Source organism: Monodelphis domestica, chromosome 1, assembly GCF_027887165.1.
Source record: "Monodelphis domestica isolate mMonDom1 chromosome 1, mMonDom1.pri, whole genome shotgun sequence".
Taxonomy (NCBI): Eukaryota; Metazoa; Chordata; class Mammalia; order Didelphimorphia; family Didelphidae; genus Monodelphis; species Monodelphis domestica.
The window spans coordinates 251,997,010-252,016,552 of record NC_077227.1 but is presented as its reverse complement, the minus strand read 5'-3'; the positions used below and the strand labels follow the sequence as shown (position 1 = coordinate 252,016,552).

Below are 19,543 nucleotides of genomic sequence, written 5' to 3'. Positions count from 1 at the left end.
TGCATGCAGTGATAGCTGAGCTCAGTCTTATTTGACTCCCTGTGCATTGCCCTAGCTATTACTTTTGTAGTAATAGACTTTGTGCGTAGATTCTTCGGAATTGAAGCAAACGTTCAGATTTTTCTTTTAGTCTTTTTCAGAGACTAACTGACATTATGGCCAGTAGTGTCGTAAAAATTATTTCTTGGACAAGCATGGCTGTGGCTTCCTCTGCTTTTTATTTCTGCACCAACAAATACCTAGATCCCAGTGATTTTGGAGCGATCAGATTCGGCAGAGCTATAGCCACGGTAGGTTTTCTTGGTGGGAATGAATTTTAATTTAAAACCAAACACACACAAACACACACACACACACACACATACACATACACATACACACACACATACACACACACACACATACACACACACACATACTGCTGGAGGACTATCATATAAATCATTACATACATATGTGCATTCCAGCACACTTTCCAGTATGCCCTATGGCTGTCCATGGCTTCCATGTATCTCCAGCACCTGATGAACTGGCACACAGATTTTAGGGGATATTTGAGGATAGAAGGGCCTGGTGTGCTATAGTCCCTAGGGTCATGAAAAGTCAGTCATGACTGAATGTGATAGAATTACAACTGTTATCTTTTTTGTGGTTCAGTCATTTCATCTGTGTCCATGCCTCCCATTTTGGGGTTTCCTTGGCAGAGATGCTGGAGTGGCTTGCCATTTCCTTCTCCATCTCATTTCATAGATGAGGAAAATTAAAGCAAACAGAGTTGTGATTTTTCCAAGGTCATGCAGTTGAATTTGAACTCAGCTCTTCCTGTTCTAGGCCTGGTGCTCTCTCTAATGTGCCACTTAGCTGACCCCATCTATTATTTAGATGGCTTAATGGATAGTACATTGGAATTGAAGTCAGGATAACCTAAATTTGAATCCTGTCTCACCCTTAATAGTTTCATGATTCAGGGCAAGTAATTTAACCTCCCAGCCTCAGTTTCCTTATTTGTAAAATGATGATAATAATGGGCACTTCCATTCCATGGTTGTTGTGAAGATCAAAGGGATGTTATACATAAAAGTTCTTTCTAATCCTTAAAGCGATATGTAAATGTTATTATTAATACATGAATGAGCACAGATCTTTGTTTTCTTAGTAATTTTTCATCTTTCACTTTCCACACTGAAGGGTAAGTGTATTTTAGGGGATACCAATTATGGGGTTTCCGACCATTAACAACATCTAGAGAACATATATTGTATATAACCCAGATTGAAATGCTTGTCAGCTCCGGGAAGGGAGAGGGAAGAAGGGAGGGAAATAAAGGAACATATATTGTGTCAGAGCAGTAAGAATATGAATGTCTTTCCTTGGTTTTACAGACTGCTGTCATTAGCTATGACTATTATTTTTCTCTACGGAAAATTCCTCAAGACCCCAAGGAGTATGACGAAATCAAATCTAAGGTGAGTAGCCACTAGGATGTCACCTGAGGTCTCTCTAAGGTGGAACTTCCCTTGGAAAGGTTTCAAGGCCTGATGACCAAATGGCTTATGCTGTGTCTAGCTAGAGCAGAGCAGGTTTGGAGCTGGGGACAAAGACCCTGCCAGGTGTGATTGGAAGTTGGAATGTGGGGATGGGAAGAGGAGGGGTACCCTCTCCATCTTTACTCTCCCATATTTGATTTGCATGTCCATGGAGAAGCTCTATTCCATAGTGTCCTGCTTTGTTAAGAGGCAGCTGTCCAAGGTGCTGATATACTCTTGTTGGTTGTGTGTGTTCTGGGGACAGTGTGTGCCTGGGATGGCTTTGAATAGATGAAGACTCTGTCCCCAAGATAACTCTGTTGGCTTCAGAACTGCTTTGTCAGTGAAAAACCAATTGAGAGAGGTTAATTGCTTTCTTTCCTACTGAATCCTGCTCTAAGGCTGCCTCCAAGCCACTGGGGTCCCAGGCTGTTTCTGTGTCCTAAGACTAGTCTGTACAATCATGAGGGGATAACATTCTCTTTATTCCCTAACTTGGTAGTTATTAATTGAATTCCAGAAAAATTGGCTGGGCCAAAGAAGAGCGATAGTGGTGGTGGTGGCAAAGAAGAGGGAACTATTATGCTTATTGTAGAGAAGAAACTTGTCAAGAGACAGTGTTGGACAGTGGAAAGAACCCTGGATTTGGAGTTAAAAGGTCTAGATTTGAATCCTGGCTTTCTATGCCCCTTATTACTATTGTTACTATGACAAATGTTGTTGCTACTACTAGTACTACTACTATTGTGACTAACTGTCACAAAGCACCTATTATGTACCAGGCATTGTGCTAAGTACTTTATAATATTTAACTCATTGGATCCTTAAAAATGATCCTGGGAAGTAGGTGCTATTATTGTCCATGTTGTAGATGAGGAAACTGAGGCAGATAGGGACATCACATATTAAATATCTTAGACTGGATTCAAGCTCAGACTTGGAACTCTATCCAATGGGTACCACCAACTGTCCCTCACTCTCCATGGGACCTTGGTCTACTCACTTAACCTTTCTTAGCCTCAGTTTCCTTCTCTGTAAAATAATGGGGTTGGAGTGGATCATGTTCTGACTCTTCCACTGGGTGGAGAATATGCTCTAGTATAACTCTTATTTTAATGCTATGATCATATTTCCAGCCTCTTACAGTAAGTGGATCTCTAAGGACATGTAAATAGGGACTATATTGCCTGTCCTCATCTCATCTTCTTTTCTCCCTCCCTGCCAGTATCACCTCTTTGGTGGTTTATAGACATGATTTACTCCCCCACCTCCTTCTGCCAGTATCAACTTTCAGGCCCCCAATAGTGTTTTGCAGATTTGGGAAAAGAAAACAAAAAGAGAAGTCTCTTCCCTAGGGGATCAGAAAAGAGTTGATGTTGACAGAAATTGCATCTGTAGTTGTAGGAGTCATCTGAAGGACAGCTCAGCTCCATCTTCTGTAGTTGTTGACAGCCTTCAGAGATTCTGTGAGGAATTATACAGACTAACATATCAGATAAAAGGATGGGAGATGAGGAGACTTAGGGTAATTGGCAATGGGTAAGAGGGATATTTAAGACTTGGGGTACAAAGATAGTCTTGAGGAGCATCTTTATAAATGGGGGCTGTGGTCTGATAAATGGGGAATAGGTTGGTATGGAGGAAATAGGGCTGAACACTATAGAATTGTTTTCCTAAGTCAGAGTTCTTATCCAGTTTCCAGGGTATCCGATAAAGGAAAAAGCTGAAGGGTAAAACATAATTATCTTACCTGTCAAGCCAGCAATTCTGGATCCCAGGTGCCAGGAGAATAGACACAATAAGCAGTGACTTAGAGAAACACTTCCAAGGTTGGCATCAATATGGCAATGTCTCTGTGACTCAGCAAGGCACCAGAGAGTAATAATAGTATCTCCTTCTGGGTATGTGGTAGCCCCCCTGGGTCTGGCACCACCTAGAATATTAAGCCAAATCCCATGCACTGTGTTGGAAGAGGGCTATTGACAATCTAGAATTTGCCCAGTGGACTGTATACCATATGAGTAGTGAGTATTTCAAAGAGCTTGTCTTCAAATATTTATAAAGCTCTTGTAGAAATATAGATTTGGTTTATTCCATGAGTCTGGTGGGACAGAATTTAGAATCAATAGGTATAGGTTATATAGTAAGGCAGATTTTGGCTCAGTATAAGAAAGAACTTTCTGACAGAGCTTGATTAGGTAATGAGTTCCCTGTTAATAGAGGTATTTGAGCAGAGATTGGATAACTTATGAACATCGTAGAGGAGATTCTTACTTTAGATGCAAATTGAACTAGATGTCTATAAGTTTCTTTTCAAATCCAGGAATCTGTGATTCTTTGACCTCCAGGGAACTGCTGGTAGTCACAGAAGGACTTGGGGGTCAAAGAAAGGGTTCAAGTTTGACATTTTGGGGCTAAAAGAGACTTGTGAGAGATTTGCTAGGTAGGATTAGTGAGATTACCATCTCAGATTGTCCTCTTCCAGCAGCCTGTGTCAGTACCTCTAAAATGGGTGAACATAAGAGGCAGATTGGTGAAGAGGAAAAAGATACAGCCTTGGACACAAGAACTTGGGTTTAAATTCTACCTCTGATACATATATTCACTGTGTGACTCTGGACAAGTCACTTAACCTCTCAGTGCCCTAGAAACGTCACTGTCTGAGCCTGTAATTCACAGAATTGTTGTTAATCTGCATTGGGAGGGGGATATTTCCTCAATGGGAGTTCCCTATATAACTGAAACCACTGGTTTGGATAACAAAAAACAATGGCATTCTATAACTTGAATCAAGTTAAAAGTAGTGCTTAATTTTAAACTGTGAGTATAGTGGAGGCAGGGAAGAAAACCAGAATTAAATTTTTTGGAAGCTGGCTTTAGAAGCTTCTTATCTCCTCAATGAAAAAAAGTTAATTTGGGGAGTTGTCTTATTATAGAGGATGCATATTTGAACATGCACTGTTACAATCATCAGTGGGCCCTCTCAGATAGGGACCAGGAAGATAAACGGGTTTGAGATTCTCCTGGTAGTTTGTCGATCTCTCTGTTTAGCCCTATGCTTGTTTTCTTAGGTGTGTATGTGTAGATTAGGTTAGTGTATACAGGCCAGACTGCAGGTTGATGTTATGAAGTTGGAATACATTTATGCCTCTGTGCTTTGTTGATTCTGGAAATATTTTCATTTTATTTTCTTCCTAATTGGAGACCCTGAAAATCTCCCTGCTGGAGGTAATTTGGATGACTATTATGTTAATGACCTTTGGGGGTATCATCATCATCATCAAAAACAACAAATATTTATTAAGCACCCACAGAGTGTGTGGCACTGTTTAGTCCTTAAGGTAATGAGTGAATCAATCAACAAATATTCTATTTATTGAACTCCTGCTGTGTGCAAAACACTGATGGGTTCTGGGTAAAGGAAGCCTATGAGAGTGGTTGCATGTGTGTGTGTGTGTGTGTGTGTGTGTGTGTGTGTGTGTGTGTGTGTGTATGAAAAAGCCTGTAGCTTCCTTGATTAGATAATCTTGGGACAGGAGAGACCAGAGATCACTATGTCTGTGAAGCCTTTTTAAAAGTTTTTACTTTCTTATTTTGAACTTAAATACCAAATAAAAGGGCATATGCATATACATGGAAGAATATAAAAAGAGAATTGTGTCTAGAGTTGACACTATTCTACTTGCTTTTAAAAGGCATTTAATCCCAGAAGTTATTTTCCAAACTATCCTGCTTGTTTGTACTTCCTTCTGGATTTCCTTCTGTTCAATTTTGTGCATTTAAAAATATGTTCAAATGGCTCTAGTTTTATTGGGATCACAATTGCTAACCCTTCCTCTTTCTTGTTATGCCACTCCTATCCCCCAATAAAAAAGTAGTGAAAGGAAAAACAAAAACTTCTTTGTAATTAATCACCATAGTCAAGCAAAATAAATCTACAATAGAGAGCCATTTCCCAAAATATCTCTTTCTGCCCCTTGTGTCCTTTAGTTAAGAAGTTGGAGACACTGTTATTGCATTGATCAGAATTCTTTTTTCTTTACAATGTTGTTGTCCTTGAATACATTGTTCTTCTGGTTCTGCTCTCTTCTAGGGTTTCCTCTTGTTTATAGTAGAAGCTGCCAGGTTTTGTAAGATCCTGATTAGTCTCTTGGTTCTTAAACTACTTTTTGTATGTTTTTAGTATTTTTTTTCTTTGATGTGGGAGTTTTGGATTTTGACTTGGAACTTTTCAGTTTTGTTTTGTTTCTTTTTTAAAGAAGAAATTGGTAGACCTTAACTATGTTCTCTAGTCCTAAGAAATATGTGCAGTTTTCATTTGTGATTTCTTGAAAGGCACTATCCAAGTTATTGTTTTTTTATGAATAAATCCTAGTTTTCAGGAGGGTTCAGTGATTTTTTAAAAATCTCTTACCTTCTGTCATAGAATCAATACTGATTCTCCAGGATAGAAGAACAATAAGGGCAAGGCAATTGGAGTTAAGTGGCTTGCTGAGGAGCAGGTAGCTGAGGAGTATCTGAGGTCAAATTTGAACCCAGGACCTCCTCTAGGTCTGGCTTTCTATCCACTGATCCACCTAGCTTCCATAATGATAAAGTTCTTAGGCATTATCATTTCCCCATGTAGGGATGTAAACAGTATAACCTTATTGAATCTCCTTTATGATTTCTCTTGTTTACCTTTTTTATGCTTTTTTGAAGTCTTCTATTTGAGTCAGATTGCTTGAAAGTCCTCTGTTTCATTGAATTCCCATTTTTTCCACTTGAAGGATTATACTCAGTTTTTGCTGGATGGATGATTCTTGGTTGTAATCCTAACTCCTTTGCCTTCTGGAATATAATATTCCCGGTCATTGAGTCCTTTAAAAAGAAAGCTCATTATTCCCTTCATTTATAACAATGCATCCCAGACATGTTTGGGTGAAATTGATACCAATGAACACATTAATATTTACTTATAACTATTTAAAAGTATTATTTAATAAAAGCAGTCCTGTAATAGTGCTTTAAAGTTTAAAGCATTTTAAATGCATTATTACCTTATTTCAATTTCACAACAGCTTGGTGAGAAAGGTACTAGAGATGTTTTTTTATCTCTATTTTGCAGATGAGGAAACAAAGCCTCATGTGAAGTTTAATGACATAAAAATTTTTAAAGCATTTATTAAGGACTAACTATGGGCCAAGCACTGTGATAAGCATTATGGATACAGATAGAAAAATGACACAGTCTGTGCTTTTAGGTAGCTCATAATCTAATTAGAGAAGATAATTCTGATGGAAGGCTGATGGAAGGGGGCAAATGGTACCTGGTGTCTAAAAGGCCAAAGGGCCAGGATAGTGGGGACTGAGATAGGGGAGAGAAAGAAGTTTCCTCATGTCCTGTAACTGTCTTTGAGATTGCCCATTGACATGACTTGCCATTTGCTACATTGATGAAAAACGTCAAAAGTGAGATTTGAATCTAGACTTTCTTGACCCTACTTCTATCTAGATCCTTCTTTCACGTCAGGTGGCAAAGTAGAGCCTTCTTCCATCTAGAGATTGTTTTGGCAGAAGCCTTTTAATATATTATGGTATGTCATTTTAGGACCAAGTCAATTGGAACTGACTTTTGGTAGATTTTCCATAGGGATGGGTGGCACAAAATCAAAAGTACCTAGAGTATTCAACTGGACATAGTCCTTTCTGATTCTAACAAGATGCCATAAAATTTGGCTCCTACTCTCTCCATCAGGTCTTGAGAGTCTTGTTAAGGGATTGTTTCCAGCATTGGTGACCTTGGCTATCCAGGAGTGGGGAACAGGATAGAGATAGACTCCAGTTCCTCCCCCTTTTTCTTTCCTTTCCCCTCTGTTCTATGAAGTTTGGATCACATTATGGTAGATGTTCCAGACAAAACTGAACCACATAAACTCCTTATTTCACTGTGGATGCTCAGATTCAGGCGAAAGCATAGTGATTCCATATTTATAGCAAAAATTCCTTGCTCAGAGGAATTTCTAATGCCCTCTGGTCCCTATCTTGCTATCTTTGTTCAATCCTCTCTTTCATGATGTCCCTCCTGCCCATACTGTTTTTCTCACGTCTGGCTAGTTCCAGCTTGAAGGTGTTCTGCCAAGATGTTACTCCCTGTCCATGCATAGGAGGAGCAGCAATCCTTGACTAAGGGATAAAGTTGTAATGAGGCAAAATGTATCCCCTTGGGCTTCTGGCTCCCTGGGAGCGAACTGCTCAGTGTGTTTTGCTTCTCCAAATGACCTGATCAACTCCATTATCTCAATTAGCTAATTCCTGACATTTTCCTCACAGTGACATATGACTACATGGAGGTGAAGCAAGCTGCCTTAAAGCAGGGTGTCTGCATCTTTCTATCAGAGCAGTTCCTAACATTCCTTCATCACCTTGTTCTCTGCTGATCTCCCTGGGGGGATGGATGCTGGGGGAAGCAGAGAGGGCAAATGTGGCAAATACAGATTGAAGTCTCTTCCATGTCTCCCTGGAGTGTTGCCATTAGCTGACTTGGAACAGAACTGTGTCATCATTCCTTTTTCCTTTGTCCTTCAGTAATGCCCCTGGACTAGCAGAAGGAAAGAAGGTACTAAAATGTTGGGTTAGTCCTTGGTGTGATGTCATTGGGAGCCTTAAAGAAAAGTGACACTTAGGAGTAGCTAGGAGGCTCAGTGGATATATGATAGTGATTCAAACCTGGCCTCAGACACTTCCTAGCTGTGTGATCCTGGCAAGTCACTTAATCCCCATTGCCTAGCCCTTGCCAACTTTTCTGCCTTAGTGTGTGTATATATATATATATATATATATATATATATATATATACACACACATACACACACATATACTTAGTATCTATTCCAAGACAGAAGATAAGGGTTTAAAAAAATAGAAATACTTCCATTCAATTGGACCTTCCTCAACTCTAGTCCTACCTCTGTTCAGCACTGGAAATGTTCCTTACCACCATCTTTGTTTCTCTCCCAGATTTTATTTCAGTTTCATGACTTCCACTTTAGTTTTTTAAACCTTTATCTTTTGTTTAAGAATCAATACTGAGTATTGGTTTTAAGGCAGAAGAGCAGTAGGGTTAGGCAAAGGGGGTTTGGTGATTTGCCTAGGGTGCCACAGAACTCAGAAATCTTTGAGACCAGATGTGAACTCAGGACCCTCCCGTCTCTAGACCTGTTCTCTAAACCTAGCTATCCCCAACTTCCCCTTTGAGAATCCAGTCCTAAGACAGTGTAACTATTTTCCATTTTTATGAGAAAAGGAGTAAGTGAAACTGGGTTAGGGGCATCATGAAGGATTCAGGTTAGTTATAGGGAAGAACTTCCTAAAGATAAGGGTTGTTTGACATTTCAGTATATGGTAAAGTGAGCTTGTAGAATCTCTTTTTCCAGGGGTTCAGGCAAAGATCTTCAGAGGGGGGCAGCTGGGTAGCTCAGTGGATTGAGAGCCAGGCCTAGAAACAGGAGGTCCTAGGTTCAAATCTGGCCTCAGACACTTCCCAGCTGTATGACCCTGGGCAAGTCACTTAAACCCCATTGCCCAGCCCTTACCACTCTTCTGCCTTGGAGCCAATACACAGTATTGACTCCAAGACAGAAGGTAAGGGTTAAAAATAAAAAAGATCTTCAGAGACAGACAAGAGTAAGAATTGAACACCTTTCCAAGGGTTCCTTATAGCTACCACATTACATGATATTGATTTTCTTGGTGTGACAGGGACTTTGAGCCACCTTTTTACCTAAGAGAAGCCAGTGCTCTCCCTACCTTGTTCATCTCACCTCAGACCTTTGGTTTTGGACTCTGTACTCCATAAAGCCACAGGCAGTCTTGTTCAGTGGGCTAAGCAACAGGGATAGTGAAATCTGTCTGGCTTGAGCAGTCATATCTGTGTCTTAATATGTACATCTTTAAAATGGGTAGGACTGATCCTAATGAGGTGTAGAATGCAATAACTAATAAAGCATGTTGCAGCTCTAATGGAATAGAAATACTTGTTAATAACAATAATAATATGGTTGCATGAACTGAATTGCTTTCTCTCTCCATGGTTTCAGCCTAGGCAGCTATTTTTTGACCAAATTAAAATCTAGTCAGCTCTCTCCTTGCTCCTAGAAAACCCCTCAAAACCCTTGCATGTTGCAGCAGGACTCTTAATAGACTTTCCCTTGTAGAGCTGTGAGACATATGTCCAATTAACGTAAGAAAATTGCTTTAAAATATAAATAAATTGTTGACTGATCTAATGGGAACATGTGTGTGGTTAATTAAAGAAGAAAAGATGCAGGAAGAAGTCCTTTTCCCCACTGACTATTTATCCTTCCCCAAACTTTTTTAAAAATCCTTTTTGCTTGAAATGTACATAGTAGGCATTCAAAAATACTTTGTTAATTTTTAAAGTGTCTTTGTTTTTGCAAATGTATTTCAACAAAAAGGTATTTAAACCAATTTTCATTTTTAAAATGTGATTTAAAAAAATTACCCAGCCTGCTTTTTACTAAATAAGGATATGATGTATATCTGAATTATAGGAATGTCTGGGGGTAAAAAAGAGGAATTTGAGTTAATGAGATTGTTCTGAAGCATGAGCTCCTCCAAAAAAAGCTTTAATGGCAAATTGGTAGCCCCTAGTTTATAGGGTTCAACCTAGTCATATTAGACTTATAAAATTTCTTTTTGGGGAAGTATTTCTTCCACTTTCCTGCTCAGTCAATGAGCATTTGTTATCAATTAATAATGATAGTTAGCATTTATATAGCACCTTACAGTTTTCAAAGCACTTTACAATAGGTACAATGGTCTCCTGGTTCTGCTCATTTTATTCTGTATCAGTTCATGTAGATCTTTCCAGGCTTTTCTGAAAGCAATCTTGATCATCATTTCTTATAGCACAATATTGTTCCATCATGATCACATTCTGTAACTTGTTCAACCATTCCCCAAACAATGAGCATGCCCTTGATTTTTAATTCTTTGTCACCACAAAAAGATCTGTTCTAAATATTTTTGTTCAAATAGGTTTTCCTCTTCCCTTTAAAAAAATCTCTTTGAGATACAAGATACTGACCCAGTAATGCCATCACTGAATTAAAGGGTATGCCCAAATTATACTATCAAGTATCTACTACTTACATAGAGCCAGACACTGATATGGTACCTAAGTGCAAGATTTAGGCATATTCCTCCCTTCCTGATCCCACCCTTGTATGGGATTGCCCAATATTTAATAAAGTCCGCATTCTGCTACACACACACACACAGGTCCTAATGAATTAAGGCCAAGCCTTACCAGGTTGACTTAAGAATCATAATTTGTATTTGTTGAGTAGTTTACAATTTACATGGATTATCTCACACAATTCAGCATGGTCTAAGGCATATTTCCTTACCTTGGTTTCCTCAACTTGTAAACTGGGAATAATAAATAATATTGGTTAGTACTTCCCTCAACCATAGAGTTTGTTGGGAGGCTCAAACATGGGTAATATATGTAAAGTGCTTTGAAAACCTTGAAGAATTATATAAATGTCAGTTGTTAATGATGATAATTATGATTAGCATTGGATGTTCATAGCAACCCTGAGAAGTAGGTAGGAAGGTCATTTCCATTTTATAGATAAAGCAAGGGAACCTTTGTGAGATTGCTAGTCAGAAAGGTTATAACACAATTAATAAGTGGCAGAATAATTTGCTTATAAAAGAACAGAAGTATAGAAAAATATATGTATACACATACTAATAAAAGTAGGCAAATTTAATTATCTATAAAAGTGTAAGCCCAAAGTCTTTTGACTCCTCTTCCAGACCTTTATCCATTCTACTAAGGTACTTTCTGCCACTTTGACCCCCTTGAGCCTCAAGCTTCTAACAAAGAAGGTAAAACATGGCCAAGGCCAAGAGTGGTGGCCCTTTCCTTCCTTATGTCCAGCCCCTGGATTTGAAGAATGGTTGCAGGTGGGGGATGGGAATGCAGCCACTGGTGCCGTGTCCTGTTGATGGCTGAACATTCATTTTCCTTTTGACACCAGAGGTAATTGCCATTCCTGAAATACTCTGCATCCAGCTGGCAGAGAAATGGTTGGGAACAAATTAATTATTCAGCCTCTCAGTCTGGCTGATTGAGGGGCAGATGGAGGGAAGGTTTTTTAGGGCCTCCAGATTTTTGGGCAACTGGGCTAGGAAAAGGGAACCCTTTAGATAAATAAGTGTGTATGTGAGTGTGGCCCCAAGTGTTTCTTTATATGTATAGCCTGGAGTCAGAAAACTAGTCAGAAAACTAGGGTTCAAAAGGTAAAGAGTCAGAGAGAATAGGGTTCAATTCCTATTTCTGATGTTTACTACCTTTGTGACTTTGGTTAAATCATTTAATTGCTTTAGATTTCAGTTTTCTTAAGCATTGGATGAGTGAAAGATTTATATTATAGATAATCTTTATTATTCCTTTATATACTGAAAATAGTAGGACAGTTTGGGGGGGCACTAAGGAGTCTCTCCTCCCCCTCATACTTTCTACTAATATGTTATTGATATTAGAAATTTAACTCTTGAAGATTCATTCACTCATCAAGCACATATTAAATACTTATCATCAAATCAGATGAGATCATATTCGAAATATGTTCTGGCCTGTGGTGGGTACTATATAAATGCTTCTTCTCTTTTTTTTTCCCCTCTCCTTCAGAGGCAAACCTACATACTCATCTCACTGAAAGGAATAGGGCAAAGTCTTAGGTCAAATGTCTTTAATAGGTTTGATCCTCATATTAGGCTTTACCCAAATTACTATGGCAAAATTACTTTGGGGTTGAAGAGAGGTGGCACAGTGGATAGACTGCCGTGCCTGAAGTCAGAAAGACTCATTTTCCTGGCTTCAAATCTGGTCTCAGACCATTAATAACTGTCTAAACTTGGGCAAGTCAATTAACCCTATTTGCCTCAGTTTCTTCATCTGTAAAATGAACTGGAGAAGGAGATGGTAAAACCATTCCAGTGTCTTTGCCAAGAAAACCCCAAATGGGGTCATGGAGAGTAAGACATGACTGAAAAAAAGATTCAACAACAACAGAACAGCTACTTAAGAGGAACCTCCCCCTAGTTACCCACACAGGTACAGTTGTGCCTTGCCCAAAATACTTAAAGGTAGTCTGATAATATCAGTGACCTTGACTCCTTTTTATCTTTCCAGTCTTCTCCCTCTGACACACTCCACTGTTCAATGATCAAGACTATTAACTGTTCCTCCCACATAGCACTCCATCTCTGATCTTTGCACTTGCACCCTTTCCCCATTCCTGGAATGCTCTCCCTCCTGGCCTCCATCTTTTGACATCCCTGGCATTTTTCAGGCCTCAGCTCAGATGTAATTTTCAGCAGGAAGACTTCCCTGGTCAACCACCCATTTGACCATCAATCTCATCAATTTTTGTGCCATTGGAGCAGCTTTAACTCTTAGGAAGTTTTTCCTTACTTCTTCATAATCTGTGTCTCTGCAGTTTGAAATCCATCCCTCCTATTTCTTTGGGGGTGGATTTGTGTAGAGCACATCTAATCTCTATTTTTTATTTTTTTATAACCCTTACTTTCTGTCTTAGAGTCAATATATTGTGTATTGGTTCCAAGGCAAAAGAGCAAGAAGAGATAATTAGGGTTAAGTGACTTGCCCCAGGATCAGATAGCTAGGAGGTTTCTGAAGCCAGATTTGAACCCAGGACCTCCTGTCTCTAGACTTGGCTTCTAGTTCACTGAGCCACCCACCTGCCCCCTCAATCCCTCTTTCACACATGTGTCTCATCCAGTCATTAACTTCCACTTCCCAGTTCTAATTTTTTGGAAATTATTTTCCATAGTGAGATTTTTGTACCTCTTTTTCCATCTGACCAATTTCCTTTGCGATCCTAAGATTCAAGTTACAAAGAATCTAACTTGGTTCTCCAAAGGGCAGTTGATAAGACATGGTCTGATAGTTACGAAGCACTCCTAAAACCTTTTTCTCTTCAGGAGAACAAAAGGGAAAGAAATGATTTTGTGAAAGAAATTTATTTTGTGATTAAAAAAAAAAAGTATAACACCCATGTTGGCATCTTAGTTTTGTTCCTCCTGTGGGAATTGGGAGAAATGGAGTTGTTGATGCTAGGTGCTGCCCTGTTGGTTCTATATTGATGTCTCAATGGTGGAACTTCCAGTCCAGACTTTTCTATTAAAAGGGAGATGAAAGGGAAAGGTTTTTTTGACATCTAAATGGAATCAACTGATAGTCCCTTTTAGTATACACAAATCTGGACATTATTTCTCAGTGACAAGTTTCAGTGACCCTTTTTTTTCCTGGGCTGCCCATTGTAATTCTCTGTTCCAGGGTTTGGGTGTCTCCTTTTTAAGATGGTTAGGAATGGGATAGGTACAATACTCCTTCTCCAGCCCATTGAGCTCATTCTGTTAGCTATTTACCTCCCCCCCCAACCAAGCTGGCTAATGAAAATGTTTTTAATTAATATGAGGCAGATTAAAACTCATTATAGCAAGGTCGTTGGTAATGAGAGATAATCATAAGGCAAATTATCAAGCTCAGAGTAAAATGAAGATGGAGCAGAGGCAGAAAGGCAGCACCAGCTGTTTCTGTGCCAATTTGATGGGGAGGGAAGAAAGGATGGACATCCAGCAGAGAGGCTTAGTCCCATTTCTGCCTGGGATAGGCAGCAGGGTACTATGCCAGTAGCATCTTCCATTTAGGCAGAAACTGACCCCCAAAAAGCTTAATTTAAGGTAGGTTTCGAGGCGGGCTAGTGAGCTTGGATGGTTGTGTGCTGAGTAGTGAGCATAGAGAGATTCTGGGGGGAGAGAACTTGAGTGGGTGTATGGTAGGAGTGAGTTCATATAATAATAGCTATTGAGCACCAACAATTTGCTAGGTGTAGTGTAGAACATAATAATTATACATGTTATCTGCCTGTTGTGATTGCCTTCCACAGTAGATGGACAGGACAAAACATAGGGAGGGGATGAGAACACTGATTTCTGTGAAAAGCTTTCGACACTAGTCTCCAGTTGAAGACTATTTTTTTACTTTTTTTGGGGGGGGGTATTGCTGTCTTTTTTAAAATGAACTGAAATTTGAATCATGGGGCCTTTGGTTTGAATCCCAACTCTGACTCCCTAAACAGGTCACCTAACTAACTTTAAAGTTTCTTCATCTATAAAATCAGGAGGGTTGATCCCTTCCAGCTCCATGACCATGTAATTTGGCCAATACAACTCCCAGAAATCCTACCCTCCTCTTTCCTTTTGTAGGAAGCACTAACCGCACTACTCACTTACCACTTAGCTTCTGTGACCCTCTCATATTAGTTTTCTTTTCAATGTATATCTTGTTTCCCCAACAAGATTATAAGCAGGGATTGTCTTACTCTTAGAGGTGCTCAGTAGGTGCTTAATAAATATTGATTGATTACCCTAATGATTAAACAGTGCCATATATGCACCCGGGGTACTCAATACATACTTCATAGAACTTGAACCATGACAAGACTTTTAAAGAGTCATTCAATCCAATCTAAACCTGAAAAAAAAATTCCCCTTAACGTTTCAAATGAGAAGTGCCATTAATCAGAGACCTCCAGTAAGAGAGAATTCACTGCTTCTTGAGGAAGTCCACTCTGCTTTTGGAAAATTCTCATCATTAGGCAGTTTTTTTCTTACATGAAACCTAGACTTGCCTCTTTGCAACTTCTGAACTTTGACTCTAAACAAAATTATTATAGTGTCCCTTTTGTGAGTGGCATGCAGTAGTAAAAATCCATACAGGTGGCTGCATTTAGAAGTTTATCTTAGATTATTGATTGGGTTCCATTTTAAATTGGGAAGAATTTGCCTATTATTAGGAATAGCACTGCTTCTAACCCAGGCTCCTCAGCTGTTAGTCTGGAAAGCAGCCCCTGTGGGTATGTAGCCTAGTCACTGATCCTAAAGGCAGGGCAGCTACAGTCACTCAAGACTCAGAAAAGAAAGATCTTGCCACCAAAGACCTTGGTGCTGTCAAATTGAAAGAAACATTTATAAGTGCCTGCTCTGTTCCAGGTAGTGTGCTAAGCACTTTATAATAACCCCAGGAGATAGAATTATTAGCCCCACTTTATACTTGAAGAAACTGAGGTAGACAGAGGTTGACTTGCCCAGGGTCATAACTACTAAAGTTCTGAGGATGGATTTGAATTCAAGTCTTCCTGACTTCTAGGCCTGATGCTCTGCTCACTGGGCCATGAATATAAATGACACTAACAAAGAGGCCTAGCTGTGTGACTTTGGGCAAGTCATTTAACCATCATTACCTAGCCCTTATCACTCTTCTGTCCTGTAATCAATATATACAGTATTGATTCCAAGATGGAAAGAAAGGTTTAAAAAAAATATTTTGCCACTGCACCTAAGAATCATGAGACATTCCCATCTTACTTACAACTAAAACCTTCCATCTCCTAATGGAAGAGCATTAGAATGTGAGGTCCTTGAGAGTAAGGATTGTCTGACTTTGTTTGTATCCTTCTGTTAGTATTGCACTTTGTAAGTGCTTAGTAAATGCTATATGTACTTGTTTCTCATTGATCAAAGGGGAGAAACTGAATTGATCCAATTGATTCTATTTCATCTTCTAATTGATCCTATGTATAGTTAATTGATTTTGTCCTATAACTGCCTTTGTCTCTGAACTTAGTTAAAGAAATTCAGCTGGATTATAATGAGTTAAGTTTAGAAATTCAATTCTCCTGCTAGTCAGTGTTTTATTCTTGCCTCAAGAAAATCTGTTATTCTTGAGAGATACAGGTGGAGACCAGAGAGTCTGGTCTAGTATCTTTATGTCACCAAGCCCATCCTTCAAGGATGTCTGATTTGTTATCCAAAGAAGTCTGGTCCACTATCTCTGACCTTGCAGGTAGACTCAGTGAACATTTCTAAGTCACAAGAAGAAAGAGAAAGAAGGTTGTTGTTAGCCCTTCATTCCCAATTTCCAACCAATCATATTGTATATTGTCTGCCATGCTTTGGCTCTGTAACCAATCAGATTGACTTTGCCATTCATGAGTTCTCTGAATCTGTCATAACTCATTCCCCACTATTATGTAGTCATATTCTCTGTTTTGTACTCCCCCAAAACTATAAAATGGGGCTATCCCCCTTATTTTGTGGTGTTAGCTTTGCTGAGCAAGCTGAGAATCCCATTTAATGATAAATTCACATTTGACTAACAAATTGATCATGCTCAGAGCTTTGTGCCTCAGTCTACCTTATTTTGACTATAATGTTAAAATCAATATTCACATTTTTTGGGTTACAGCTAATAAATAACCAGAATATAATCAAGGTTTAAAGACTTATTCTACAGGGTAGCAAAGTGGGCTTAATTGGAGTGAGAGCCAGGCCTAGAGAAGGGAGTGTAGCCTCGTGTACTTCCTAGATGTGTAACTGGGCAAGTCACTTAACCCCCAATGTGTAGCCCTTACCACTCTTCTGCCTTGGAACTGAGACCTAGTATCAATTCTAAGACAGAAAGTAAGGGTTAAAAAAAAAAAGGCTTCTTGTAATCATTCATAAACCTTATATTTCCCCATCTCCTTTTTTTTTTTTAAACCCTTACCTATGCATTGGCTTCAAGGCAGAAAAGAGAGGGGGTTAAGTGACTTGCCCAGGGTCACACAACTAGGAAGTGCCTGAGGCCAGATTTAAACCTAGGACCCAACTTCCCCACCCCATCCCCTTTTTTGAGGGAGGTCTATCCTTTTTTTGCTTTTTTCCTCCTCTTAATATCTATGCTTTAAATACTTATCAAGAGAAGTTTCAATAAAACTTGTTTTCAAAGATTCCCGTTCTGGTAGCTGATATTCTAAGCAACATGTGAGTCAGCAGGATACAACTGAGTGGGTCTTGGGGAGGGAATGTGATCAGAGAGAGTTTCTGTATTTCAGACACCATTATTACCTTGTCTTACCAGTCAGTCCCACTCAACCACTGGCCTATGGTACGAATGGGAGGGGAACAGCCTTAATCTTAGTCTCTTTTCTCCTCTATTTTGTGGAACTGTAGGAGAGATCTGGAGGGGTCTGACAGTCACTCCCTTGAGAACCATGAGTAGCAGGGACAAATGCCTGGGTTAGGCCTTCCTGAAAAGATGGGTAGAGCAGTTTTGCTGTCTCTTTATCCCTTATTTCTTCTTCATTCTCACATTCCTTTTTGCCTTTACTTGTGTTTTCCACCTTGGGCAAATTGTTTCATCTTTTCTGTTTTTTAATATGCTTGTGATTTCATCAGTGTTCTTTGCTTCCAGGAAGGTATTTCCTGGAACAATGTGGTATAACTTCTACAATACCCTTATGAAGCGCAACCTCCTGGGGATTACTGGGGGGGAAGGTGCAGGGGGGGGGGCGCAACTTAAATGACTTGGAAAAGAAGTAAATTGTCACACAGCTAGCATGTGTAGGAGGCAAGAAAACTGTCCTAACTCTGGGGCTGGACTCTCTCCCTACCAGGCCACATTGATTCTTGTTTTGACCTGTTTTTTGCAGCTGTAAAATGGAGGGCAGCTAGGTGGTACAGTGAAAGGAATCAGGAAGACCTGAGTTTAAATCTGGCCTCAGACACTGACTAGCTGCGTGACCCTGGACAAGTCACTTTACCTCTGTTTGCCCAAGTTTCCTTATCTGTAAAAAGAGCTAGAAAAGAAAATGGCAAACCATTCTAGTATTTTTGCCAAGAAACAACCAAACAACAACTCCTGAGCCACCTAGCTTGACTATATTCCGAGTCCTTGCCGATAAAAATTATAGTTCATGGAGTTGCTTGACTTGGAAGAAACCTTAGAGCTAGCCTAGTCCTCATCTGATTGATAAGAGAAGTGGAGATCTGAGATGGGAAATAATAAGGGTTTCATTCTCACAATGAGAAGTGAGCTCTCTAGACACTATCTAGTGCTTTCTTTTCCCCCATCCCAAACTGTCTCTCTTTTTTCTGAACTCCTCCCATAGTAACTATCTATACAATTTAATATATATTGCCTTGTATTGTTCACAAGGGTTAGCCTAGTGTCTCCCTAGCCAGAGGATAAGGGGATCATGTCTCACTTGCCCCAAGACAGTCTGGCTCCTTGAAGGTGTCCCAGGAGATACCCAAAAGCCTCCAGACAGCTGGGGAGATCTGCTTCCCTGGGGAGTTACCAGATTCTGCTGAGCAGGCTCTGTGTCCCTGTGCAGGACCCCAATAGAAGGAACTAGGGTTGCTTCTTTGGAAACAGATGCCTTGTGGGAGTGACTTCAGGTCCTTTTCCTATCGCTTTTCTTTTCCTCTGGGCTGGTAATGGCACATTTCTCCTTTCCTGATGCTGCAGTGTTGAGGACAATTATCCAAGCTGTGTAAAACCTATTTACCCATAATGGCCTGAACTTTCTGTGCTGTGATAAACTGGCCAGGTGTGTGTGTGTGAATAGAGAAGGAGTATATTCTTCCCCTCTTTGTTGAGAGCCTCAGTTGGCTTGGAATGATACTATAACATCAGGCATGCCTACTATGTGCCAGACACTGTTAAGTGCTGAGGATACAGAGATAAAAATAAAGCAATCTTTGTCCTCAAGGAACTGACACTGCCTAGGGGACACAGCCTGTACCCATATAATAGATCCAAGGGAATGGGGGAGAGGCACTCAGAAGGTCAGGAAAGACCTTCATATTTAGGACTTTGAGCTGAGGCTTAGAAGGGAACTAGGGATTTTAAGAGGCCAGGTTTGGGAGGGAGTACACTTCAGGCATGTGGGGCATTCATATAGCCCTGCATAGTATGCACAGAGGCCAGAGATGGAAGCTTGTATGTGAGAGATAACAAGGTCTAATCAGATGGCCCAAAGAATACATTATAGTTCAGAAAGATAGGTTGATTCAGAGGGAATTTTAAAAGCCTTGTCTATAGATAAAATTTCTCAATTTTTTGAAATTCTATTTGACAAATTTTAGTTAGAGAC

General features: G+C 39.7%; 1 protein-coding gene across 1 annotated transcript in view; it reads left to right on the top strand.

Moving 5' to 3' along the window:
* Positions 1-19,543, top strand: part of ADCK1 (aarF domain containing kinase 1) — a 101,854-nt gene that overhangs the window by 18,755 nt on the left and 63,556 nt on the right. The window contains exons 2-3 of the mRNA XM_007472730.3: positions 131-290; positions 1,383-1,466. Of these exons, the coding sequence (XP_007472792.2) occupies positions 131-290; positions 1,383-1,466 (244 nt within the window). The remainder of the gene's footprint in view (positions 1-130; positions 291-1,382; positions 1,467-19,543) is intronic.